The sequence below is a fragment of the Nestor notabilis genome, unplaced genomic scaffold (genome assembly GCF_000696875.1).
Source record: "Nestor notabilis isolate BGI_N333 unplaced genomic scaffold, ASM69687v1 scaffold29185, whole genome shotgun sequence".
Lineage (NCBI taxonomy): Eukaryota > Metazoa > Chordata > Aves > Psittaciformes > Psittacidae > Nestor > Nestor notabilis.
Window position 1 is genome coordinate 41,143 of NW_009930223.1, and position 12,078 is coordinate 53,220.

At 44.8% G+C, this 12,078-nt stretch overlaps 1 protein-coding gene across 1 annotated transcript; it reads left to right on the forward strand.

The window, feature by feature from the left end:
* Positions 1-1,998: 1,998 nt before the first annotated feature.
* On the forward strand, positions 1,999-11,625 carry MMP23B (matrix metallopeptidase 23B; the record flags this gene model as incomplete). Its single annotated transcript, XM_010015315.1, has 6 exons — positions 1,999-2,272; positions 5,775-5,920; positions 7,115-7,254; positions 8,664-8,831; positions 10,659-10,823; positions 11,515-11,625. Coding segments are annotated over exons 1-6 (901 nt in total), but the record flags the coding sequence as incomplete, so codon positions are not given.
* Between the last annotated feature and the right edge of the window lie 453 nt (positions 11,626-12,078).

A 12,078-nucleotide genomic window follows, 5' to 3' on the forward strand; every position in this document is an offset into this window, starting at 1 on the left:
AGCGTCTGAGTGAGGCTTAAATTCTGACAAGTGCTCTAGATTTGAGGCCACTGATGGCTGCATCTGAGAGTCCTTTAAGCTCAAGTATCTCTTGGGAAAGCCATGATATTCTTAACCCAGGGCAGAGAAAAGGGGTGAAGTGTCAACAGATGTGCACTGTGGTCCTAGGAATCCTTAAAATAGCAAGAGCTGTGCTTGGAATGTAACAAGCACAGTATTAATTAACCAGGTATGAACCTGAAATTCTGCTTTTTATCAGCAGCATGTCACTGAGGATTCTGACCAGAGCTTGTGCACCCAGGAGTCCCTATGGAAGGTGACTTTACCAGAAGCATTGTTAGTGTGCCCAGCATGGAGTTCATGTGTCTCCCTTAGCTCCCTAAGTTGCATCTCTAAGTTCTGAATACCTCAGCATAAGAGCTTTCCTCATCTGACTCTCATTGCTACGATAACTGAGGTTTGTCTTGGCCTTGCTGCTGAGCTGGTTTCTGAGCAAATATTTGGCTTCAGTTTTTAAAGTTTTAAAGGCATTCTGCAGCCAAGGGTTTGGTGAAGTCGGATGCAGAGGTGCTGAGTTTCTATGTGGATGGGCACAGTGCATTCCCAGCCTTGGGGGGGAAAGCAAGCTATGTGCTTTCCGGGAAACCCAGCACTCTGATCCATCAAGGTATAACCTGCTTGCTCTGCTTGATACCTTGATTGGGAAGCAGCATCCTAAATGTGTCACAAAAGCCATGAGTCATTTCTGCAGGTAAAGATTCCCAGTCACCCACCATATGTGGCACAAGAAGGTGAGTAGATAATGTACAGTGTGGTCCCTTTCCCCATTCAGAAAGCTTTAGTAACTCATGGGAAGGAGCTTGGTGTGCTAACCTTTAGTAGCTGCATGAGTAAGTATTCTTCAGGGACTGACAAGCTTGTTCAGGGGGGCTTGAGACATTGATAAGTTTAGGATTGTGTTGTTACCAGTTTCTCAACCAAATGTTGCAATCTTGGTTATGTACTAGGGGGGAAAAAATCTAAACAACCCATTTTTCATTTTTAACAGTGCAAGAATTTTCTGAAACCTTCCAAATGCTTCAGATACCCCCTAGGAATGTTTTACAGTGGCTGGCAACAGAACTACCCTTTCCTGCCACTTGCTTGTGAAAGTGGGAGATTGCACAGTTCATTTTCCTCTGTCTCAATGCTCAGCTGAGGAGACCACCCCCAGGAGCACAGAGTATCCAGACAGAAAAGTGATGCTATTTCTGAAAACCTGTCAAGTTCTGAGTAAGCTTTGTAAGAAGTCCCGAATTGAGGGAATCTCTTCAATCATTCAGTTTAAAGCCATTCCCCCCTGTCACTACATGACCTTGTACAAAGTCCCTCTCCAGATTTTTTGTCAGCCCCTTCAGGTATTGGAACACTGTTATAAGGTCTCCCTGGAGCCTTCTCTTCTCCAGGCTGAACAAGTACAACTCTCCCAGCCTGTAAACTTGCCTGGTTTCATGGAAGCTGGAGTTGATGTTTATTTCTGAGTTTGTAAACTCCCTGAGCAGAATGTCCTGAGCAGGGAAGCCCTCCCTGCTCCCTCACAGCATCTCATTTTTCATTTCCCTCCAGAAGACAGCCCTTGACAAATGACAGCTCTTCTAGCATTAAGCATCCCTAATGCAACATTCCAGGGGCATGATGCTGGCTTCTGGATTCCTTTTTCTGCCCCCTCCCCCAATTTTTTTCATTACTTAAAGCTGACAACTGCACATTTGTCCTCTGTTGATTACAGTCAGTTAAAGAAAAGAGTTCATGTCCATCCCAGCTTGTTTCACTTTGCTGCTTCTCCTCCGCCAGCCCAACTTTCAGCTGCAGTAACATGATTCCACTTGGCAGAAGCTGAGAGAATCTTTGGCACATTGGAAAGAGGCTTAATGTAAAGTCTACTCTCTTCTTTCTTAATTTTTTTAGAGCTTATTGAAACTCCAGTGGTTCTACACAGCTTTGACAGCCACTGCAGGGCTGCTCACAAATGCTCCAAATGCAAAAGGATTACCAATGCATTCAGTGAAGAGAATGTCTTAGTGTCTGTTGCACCTCCCTCTAAAAAGCATTCAGGAAAGACATGGATCAAGTAGAAGAGCTTTCTGCAAACAGAAGGAAGAGCTTCCTCTTGGTTGACAAGAAAAAGAGTAATGGCTGTAGAACCATGGTGGGATTTTTATGCATATTCCCTGTGGTGGCTTGGCTGGCTATTGTGGGAGATCCAGCTGGAGCTGCACTTCAGGAAAGTCAGGTAGGAGAAAGGATCTGATTCTCAAATGCTTGAAAGGGGAGTGGGGATATCAAACATATGTGCCTGTGTATTCTTTTTAGAAGATGGATGCATTCAGGAAGCAATCTAAACAGTATATAAATAGCTCTAAAGGCAACAAGATCTGTTTATGGCTGTTCGAGTCCCTTTTTGCAAAGGATCCTAAAAGGCAATTATGCATCCAAGTAGAACCAGATCATCAGAGGTGTGTGTGCAGCTTGCAGGCAGCCAAACAGTGGATGCACAAAAGATTTGGGTTGTTTTCCCTCAGAGCTTTGGCTATTTTTCTGAGTACCTCTGCTTCCCCAGCCTAGTGTGATGTGGCATGCATGTATTCTGCTATCCACAGCAGCAGTTCCTAGGAACTCCGGGCTTATGGTGTAGCTGATTAACTCTCTTTCAAGGTCTATCTTCTAGCAAGATATTCTAGGATGGACTGGCTGGGATTCAGGAGGAACTGTAGCAGGGCTCGGACTCTTGGAAGCCGATCTTAACTTTTGCTTTTAGCTTAATTTTACCTTTAAATTTAGATTCCTAAAACCCCAAGACAACCCAATCTTTAGGTGCTCACATCCTCTCCTGCTGTTGGTGTTTATGAAGATCCTGGCAATAGCACCCCTGGTTTGCACTCTATGCTCAGGACTCTTAGTAACTGGTGCTGAGTCACAGAGTTATGTTCCTGTTTAGATTGAGAGAGGAACTGCATGACTGGAGGGGAGAGGGGAATGAATTGCATTCATCACAACTCCATGAAGTAAATTAAGGGAGGTCTGACTGCACAGAGTGAATAGTGTTGGCCACTGTCAGCCTTTACATATGTTGGTGTCTACTGCAGTAGTGCAGAGAGAAAATTAAAACACCCTTTAGTACCTTCTAAGCTTTGTGAACATTTGAGACCTTAACCCACAGTCACATGGGTTTCCAACTGGGAGCAGCTGACCTCTTCTCCAATATTCCCATGGTCTTGGTTCTTTGGCGTCCAGGCAGATCCTTTGATCCAAATTACACTGTGAAATTTTTAACTAGGTCATCCCATTTCTGTCCGAATACTACGTCTGAGCTGCAGCATGTGTGGTACCCCCCCCTCTTCCCAATTCAGTTTGCAACACATCCTTAATTAAAAGCATCCTTTTGCACTAGTGGGAGGTAGAACAAAGACTAGAGAACTACAGAATGTTTGAGCAAGAGAACTCAACTCTCTGCACCTTTCTTGATCTAGTGACTGGGTCAGATATAGGTTGCAGTGATTGCTATTGGCCCCAAGTCACCCTTACTTTGGTTTGTATCTGAGGGACACAGATGACTTTTTTCTTTCCCTTGCTTGTTCAGCACTTATGGCCTCTGGGTTTTAAGCTCAGTGGCTGTAGAAAAGGTGATCATTTTCCTCCTTTGGGGCTGCAGGAGTTTTCTTTGTAGAAGGAGAAGCCAGCAAACTCTGACTTATTTTTGCTCTGCTCATGCCCAGGGGACTTTAAGAAGAGCCTCAGGATTTGGTGTAATTTAGTAGAGGAGGTAGAATGAGCAGTGTCTATTGCTCAGCCTCTGCAGCTTACAGCTGGGTATGTTGTCAGAAACTAGAAATGGCACCAGTTGGGCTTTAACTTACAGAGAATGCAAAACAAATCCCCTGCATGCTCTGCTGGCTTTGCTAAGAGAGGAGCATCCATTACAAGGATAGGCAGCTACTGAGGAGTGTTAAAACTTTGCTTCATCCCATCATGACTTATTAGATCTCCTGAGTTAGAGCTCATAAAATGACTGAGGGGAGTCAGTACTAGCAATCCTGGGCTATTCCTGATGGATGGATGCCAGAATGAATGTGTAATCAGCACTAATACTGGGAAGGGGTCATAGAGAAAACAACAAAGGCACAAAGGGTTTGCCTGATTCTACCCTACTCAAAGAACTGCAAAAAACAACGGGAACGTGTCTTACTATCCTGTACTTATGAGCTAATCTTCTCTAGGCTTCTCTTAGAGCTCCAGCAGATCATTGATACACAGACCAGCTGATCCTTCACCACCTTGTCTGTGCTGCTCAAAAGGATGCACAATTTTCCTTTCATATGAAGGCAGAATGACATCCTCAGAGTAGAATCAGAGGTAAAAGCCACTGGAGTGAAAGGAGAGGGGCAACAGCCAGTGTATCTTCATGTATGTGTGCCTTAGTGAAGAAGGGGCCAGGCCTTGAGCTAAGCAAACCAACAAATATGGGTTTCTCAGCCAGAGCCCTTAATACAGCAAAGGTTAAAGGAGAAAAGTGATCCTGTGTGTTCTTTTAAGAGCAAATTGGCATCTGAAGACTCCAGAAATGTGATCAAATACCCTGCCCAAAGGCTTGCAGCTTAGAAGTCAGGGTATTAATTAACATCTCTCTGTCTCATAGGTGATGCTCTATGGTGTTTGCATTCCTCATGTTCAAGGGCTCTTCTGACTTCAGACTGTGAGTCAGAACCACAGCTGAGCTGGAAGGAAAACTGAGACTGTCCTTCTAGGAAAGAAAGATACTGAGATGAGAACAAGGTAGAAGCTAGTGATGTGAACAAAGGAGCCTGGTGTCCTGTTAGGATAGAGTCCCTCAGCCTGTTGCCAGTGACAACCAGCTGTAGTCATGGAGAGGTGCTGGTGATTTGGGCAGTACCTGGCAGCTGCTGCTTTGGACTCCTTTTCTTGCCACTGGTTTGCTGTTAGGCCAGGGAGATGCTGTGTTGACTCTCAGAGCCTCAGCTCTTCCATGAGTAACACAAAGACAGCTCTGGCTTTCTGCAGAACGTGCTGTGAGGCTGAGCAAACTCTTACTGCTGCAGCTTTTGTTGCCACTGTACATATCACTTAGCAAGTATCTGGGTGCCTCTGGAGCAAAGATGACCCAGAGATACTCGGTTAGACCTGAAGAGGGGAGGCAGAGCAGGTAGGCTTCCAGAGAACTGTGTTGGGTCCCCATCCTTTTACCTCCATTACTCAGGGCAAAAAGGTTTTTACAGCCTGAGTCAGACGTGTCATGAAATTTGATGTCTTTTACTGCATGGTGGCTTTAAATGCACTCCAGGGTTTCCAGGTTTCCTATTTACTTTGTAAGCATTTCAGATCCCCAGTGCAGCTCTATAAAGAGCTCTCTGCACAAAGAGTTGCCTGTTTTACTCATTTGTCCAGTATTTCATTTTTTCCTGTGGTGAGGCTGGAGAGCAATAGCAAAGTGAAGAGGAAATGAAAACTTTCCAGGAAGAGCTGCAGCACTGACTGTGGCCAGAAACCTACTGAGGCCTCGTTTCTGTCTGTCTCTCCTGTCTTGGTTTTGTTCAGCACATTTGGAACAGGCACACTTTGCACAGCACTACCAGCTGATACACTAGTCTTGTCCCCTGGACGCCCCTAATGGAGTACCAGTTGTTCTCCCCTGTCTCCAAACACCCCATACCTGGTAGTTTCTCTTTTACACTGTTTAATCCTCCCATCTCTTTCAACCTCCTGTTTTGTCTTTTAAGGAAGATGCCACATCACCTGGGCTTTATGGAGTGAGTACCTCTGCTTTGCACAGTCCAACTTTCCCTCCTCGGCCTCCAGCAAGGAGAAAACGATACACAATCACCCCAGGACGCTTGAAATGGGACCACTTCAACTTGACATACAAGTATGGGTTTGTATTAGCACTAAGAGGTAGCACTTTCTAAGTGATGCTGGGATCTTGAGTTATTCCTGCCACTGGTGTAGGTATTAACCAGATGGGTGTTGCTAATCCATTTGCTAGTGAATGGGTAGCTGCTAAAGCCACTCTAAAGTAGGAAGCATTTCAACTGCTGCACCTCTCACCTCAGCTATGGACCATGTGAAGCATTGTCACTGTGTTAGAAGGTAGAATCATTCTATGATTCTATGCTGCAGTGCTGATCTTCTTGTGGACAGCAGGGATTAGTTTTGCCTGTAAGGCAAAGAACAAGTGGGTGGCACGCACCCAGCTCCTTCACACTGAGCAGAGAACGTATCTCCCTTTACATTCATCCCAACAGGGGAAGCCTCCTGACAGTCTGAATTGTCCAGGTTTACACTCATTAACAGCCTGGCTTGATACGAAACCTTCTGCTCCCTTTAGGATGTGCTGGGACGAAGGGAGAACATAAAGAGCATAGCTAAAAAACAACCAGAGGGAATAGCAGAATACACACAGCTTTTCCCAATTGCTACACTTCAGGCAGTTTCCTGAATGCACATCTTCTTTGGGGACAAGGTAAGTTTTTAGGAGCCATCTGTATGTTTCCATGGTACAGAACAGGGGTTCTGCCACCCTGCACCAGCAGTAGTCTTAGAGTTCAGCTGTATCTATACCTGCGGCCTAAGCAAAACTTCTCTTGAGTCTTTCTTCCAGTTTTTCTCAAAGGAAGTAACTTGTTTTACTACCAAACCTTTGATGTTCTACCTGGGTGTGTTACAATCCAGTGTGTGTACATACATTGCACTCATTGTAGCCTGAGTGTTATGAAAAGGAGGTACCTGCTGCTGACAGGCGATTGTGTTTCTTCTTCTACCAGCACTGCACAACAGACTGGGAGATGGTAGGATAGTTTTCCAGAAGAATCTTGTCTAAAATGATGTTCTTGAGGAGGGACAAAAGCTGTAGCCCAGAACATGTGATTTTAAAGACTAACAGTAATATATTAGTCCCGGTGGGTGTTTATTAAATCCTCTTAATACCAAGGTCCATCTACTCCTCTTTTGAGCCTATTAGAGTGAAGAGAAACACTTGATTGTCTCATGGAGCCTTGAGAGCCTTGTGCTGATATTTGAGAAGGGAAGAGCACTTTCCTGAAGCTGTTTTGTGCCCCCACAGGATCCTGTCCTTCCCCAGAAACCTCATAAATGCCAGGGACACGCGCAGGGGGCTGGCGGCTGCCTTCCGAATGTGGAGTGAAGTTTCACCCTTCAGCTTCAGAGAAGTGCCACGCCACGTGGACAGTGACTTGAAAATAGGTAAGGCTGGGTGGGGACACTGTTAATTCTGTGAGGGGTTGTAGAGTTTCAGTATGTAAGCCAGGAGTTCAGAGGCAGGAGATGGTCCTTCTTTGCTGTGTGGACTCAGCAGGGCCTCTTGGATAAGGGTTGGAGCACTGTTTGCCTTTGGTCGGGTAGAGAAACTGCTTTTAGTTTAGAAGCAGCTTCTAGTTGCTCTGAAGAAATGTTAGGATCATAATTATCATTTCCATGCAGTTAGGAAGCTTTAGGTATTTGACAAGCATTAAGAATTCTCAGACTCTGCCCTGGGACAGGTTTATCACTATTCCATAGATGGGGAAACTGAATATTGAAAGGTAAAACGACATATGCAGGGTCACACAGAGCCAAAGAGCAGGTGATGGATTCCAGCTTGTTTATGGCTTCAGTCTCCCTTTTGTTGCTCCTGTTGAAGCACCATCTTTTTTCTGTTATAGAATCCGAGACCGGTTTGGGTTCTTAAAGCTCATCCAGTTCCAACCCCTGCCACGGGCAGGGACACCTTCCACTAGAGCAGGTTGCTCCAAGCCCCTGTGTCCAACCTGGCCTTGAACAGTGCCAGGGATGGGGCAGCCACAGCTTCTCTGGGCACCCTGTGCCAGCGCTTCAGCACCCTCACAGGGAAGAATTTTTAGCTAATACCTAATCTAAATCTAATCTAAACCCTTTCTTCTGCCCCTGAGTTGCTATCCAGTAGTTACTTCCAAGTTTCTCAGGCCTACGAAAGTGTTAGTGCTGAAGCATTATCTGCACAGTCTCAACTCCAGATGTACATTCTTGCTGGGAGTTATGGTCTGTGTGAGATGATGATTTCCTGTGCAGATGGCAGCAGCACTGACAGAAGCAGCACATCTACTGTTGTTTCGCAACACGCTCTTCACTCATGTTGTGTGATGCTCCTCAGACATGTGATTTGCCTTCCCAGGAGCCTGTCCTGTTGCCACGTGGGAGTCCAGGTGGCCCAATCCCAGTGGATGCCATCACGATGCTAGCAAAAAGATGGCAAGCAGCTATGGCTCTATGGCTATCTATTTATCTACCTTTAAAAGGGAACAGTTCCACCCTGGGGTTGTCATCTCGCTGTCCAACTCCTCTCCAAATGAAAAATAATTCCAAGTGATGTTGCAAAAAGAGCTCTATGTTCCTCTTGGAAAAGTAGATTCATTTGTGACAGCTTGAAACAGTTCTAAATCCAGGGTCTCACAGGACTGAATACAGTTTGCATCACATAGCAATGACAATGGCCTGCATTTATTTTTCCCTTTGTGGCTCTGTAGGTTGGAAAACATACGGGATATCAGCAGAGGATTTTTTATAAACCCCAAGTTTTCAGATGTTGTGTCCTGGCTGGGCTTACCCTGCTGAATGCACTAAATCTCTCTTCACAGGCTTCTACTCTATCAACCACACAGACTGTCTGGAGTCTCTCATTCACCACTGCTTTGATGGAACAACGGGGGAGCTTGCCCATGCCTTCTTCCCACCCAACGGGGAAATCCACTTTGATGACCACGAATACTGGATATTGGGGAACACCCGCTTCAGCTGGAAAAAAGGTAACACACATAATGAATGCCTGTAGGATTTAGATCAGTTCTTGTTCTGGGATGTACCTGGTCTGGGAAAGACACAGCAGAAAGGGCTGTGATTTTCTGTAGTCTTGGAAGTTGTCTCTGTGATTGAACTGCTGCAGGAGACCATGTCTGGTGGCAGTGTCATTTCTGAGTAGGTTTGTGCACATGTGGCTTCTGCTCAGGCAGGCACATCTCTGAGAAAGCCCCTTGTTCTATTACTTCAGCTGGCTGGGACAGCTGTTTGCATTGTAGTTCTGGGTCTGTAGACATCTCGGAGTCTGTCACAGCTTGGTGCGTGGTTTCTGCTTGATTATTTTTTTAAGCAATATCAAAACTAACTAAATGAAAAGCAGATGGTCCTGGCTAACTAGCAAATGAAGTTCAGACTGTACAACCAACTCAGTACTTCGAAAGGAAGATAGTCTGCTTTTCAACAAATAAAAAGGGAGGCAATTTTAGGTGACACAGAGGGACTTCTCTTATCCTTCTTGTTTTCCAAAGCACAGCAGCAGGTAAGATCTAGGGACAAAGACCTAGGAGAGATGATTTTTAAAGCAGGAAATGTCAGTATCTATTAAGAAAAGAACTGACTAGATCACATACGTACTCAGCTTTGAAAAGATGCCCTTCTCCATCAAACTCCTGAAGTCTGCTCATTATATCAAGTAGCAATCAGTGTTTGTCAGGGATAATAAAAATCAGGGAGTTTGGTAACAAACCTGTGCCTCAAAGCTACAGAGTTATCAGGGGCCAGTGTATTTTCCTAGGCTGTGTTGCTCTGGCAGCAGCTATTGATACAAGCACAGATCCATGCAAAACTTGATTCTTAGGGAAGTTTTACTAAGCTTATGAAATAAATCAGAGTCCTGAGTACCAGGCCTGCCCCTGCCTCTCTCTTGTGGCAGTGTAACTCCATTCATTTTTACATAGAGATAGTCATGCAGTTGATTCATCTACAATTCAGTCACCTTTGTGAAATAGTAACAATGCTCCTGACTTCAGAAGACCAGAGTGAGGCCTTGCTATTTGTTTTCAGTGACTAATTCTTCCAAACTGAATTTTAGCCTCTTTTATTGGTATAAAGGAGGATGGGAACAAAGCAGAACAAAATCATTGCTCTTCCAAGTCACGTCGGAGAGGTTTTAGCTGCACCCCCGGGGGATTCCTCTTTAATGTACTGATAACTTACACACATGTGCAAGCTGCCCCTTTCAGATGATTTCTTTCCATAAGCAGTTGGATTTAACATCGGAATCATGTGAGACTCTCATGGCCTGTAATTGTGCAAGATACCAAGACAGACGTCAGTAATAGCACCTCTTGTGAGTCATCCTTCAGTTAAGAGCCCTCTCTGCTGGATACAGGCTTCAAGCTGCTACTGAGAAATTCGAGTTTGATCTACAAGCTCTGGGGCATGCAGAGGTCAATTGGAGGCTCCTTCAGACTGGAATATTCCAGCTAAGGATGGTATTCCCTAACAGCCATTTCCAGTTACAGCAAAGTTAGCAGAAAGGTGACAAGAGTTAAGTGTTACACAGGGCACTTGCCTTCATTTCAGACATTGCTTGTTCAGAGCAGTTCTCCTGTAGTCTGGCAGTGCTGCTCCGTGTCCTGCTGTTTGAAATGAGAAGCATGTGGAAGTAATTGGCTCGTCTGCTTGCACCCAAACAGCTCCAGAGATGATGAAACTGGGTGACCTTTGATAAGACTGTATGGTTCTAGTGCTAAACTACTTCCTCTGGTTTGACACCAGGATTGGCAAATGTGCTTCACCACACACTGACAGCTGGTTTTCCATTTCTCTGCCAGGTGTTTGGCTTACGGATCTGGTGCACGTAGCAGCACATGAAATAGGACATGCCTTGGGACTCATGCACTCCCTGAACCCCAATGCCCTCATGCACATCAACGCCACGTTGACTGGGAAAAAGACCATCTCTCAGGATGAAGTCTGGGGAATTCACAGGCTTTACGGTAAGGAAAGCAAGGTTCTGCATTGGGCTGTGCTCTGTAAAGGTTTGTCTGATGGCAGTTGCATCCTGTGGAGCATTTGGCAGGACTAGTCTGTAAGCCAGCAAGCAGGAGTGATCCTAGTCCTTTTTGTGCAAAGTAGAGCTAAAAGGAGATGTAGCATTGTGTGTTTCCAGCACTGCTCACTCCGAATGTGATGGACAAGAGGCTGGAAGTCTTACAGATGTCCTGCTCCCACCTCCCAGTTCTGAGGAAAGGTTTCAGAGTGTTCAGTCCATTCTGTGTCCTCTTTTGGTTGGACTTAGATGTATTAATACAAGATGATAAAACTTTGCAAATCAAACTGGCTGTGGCAAGATTCTCTCAAGCTTTGACACATTTACCTGTTACTCTTCAAACATTACCTGGTAAAGGATTAGAAATAGCTACTCTTGAAGCACTGATGCTACTGCCCAATATTGAGACCACAGCTCATACCATACTGGCACCCTGCTCTATCTAGTTACTGTATTCTATACTATTAATACATTATATACAATAAGATTGTATATTATTGTACTTCTGGTTTAGATCCTTTCCTGTCCCAGCTCTACCGTTTACATTGAACAATCTAATTTAGGTGAAATGTCCATTTGTTTCTCAGAAGGAAGAGGCTACCCCAGTCCCTCTAATGCCTTGTTTCCTCCTGTTTCAGGATGTAAAGACAGATTATTTATGTGCCCATCGTGGGCACAAAAAGGATTCTGTGAGAAGCGCAGGAAGTTGATGAAAAAGCACTGTCCATCTACTTGTGACTTCTGCTATGGTATGTCACTTGTCTTCTGGGGTTCTTGATGGGGTTTGCACAGAGGCAGGAGGGAGCAGTTAAGTGGTGTCTGCTGCAGGGATAGGCAGGATCTTAATTCAATACTAGAGCTCAGAGTGAAGCTGGGCAATTCAGCTTCAGATAATACCTATACACCTTAAGAAGATGGACCATGTGTGTAGCACCGCTTTCTCCAGGACAGAGGTATTTTAGACCAGATTAACACTAAAGATGCAGTCATATAATTACAAGCCCATATATTCTAGGGGACTGTTCATACACTGAACATATACTCTTCTATATCTATAAAATAGGCAAGTTGATTTTTATCTACCTCTGTCACTTTACATGCCACAAAACTGTTATCTTTGCACATATGTTACATGTCTGCCTAAGAACTGCTCAGTGGGAATATTTTATATATATGTGCGTATATATATTATATATAGTGTG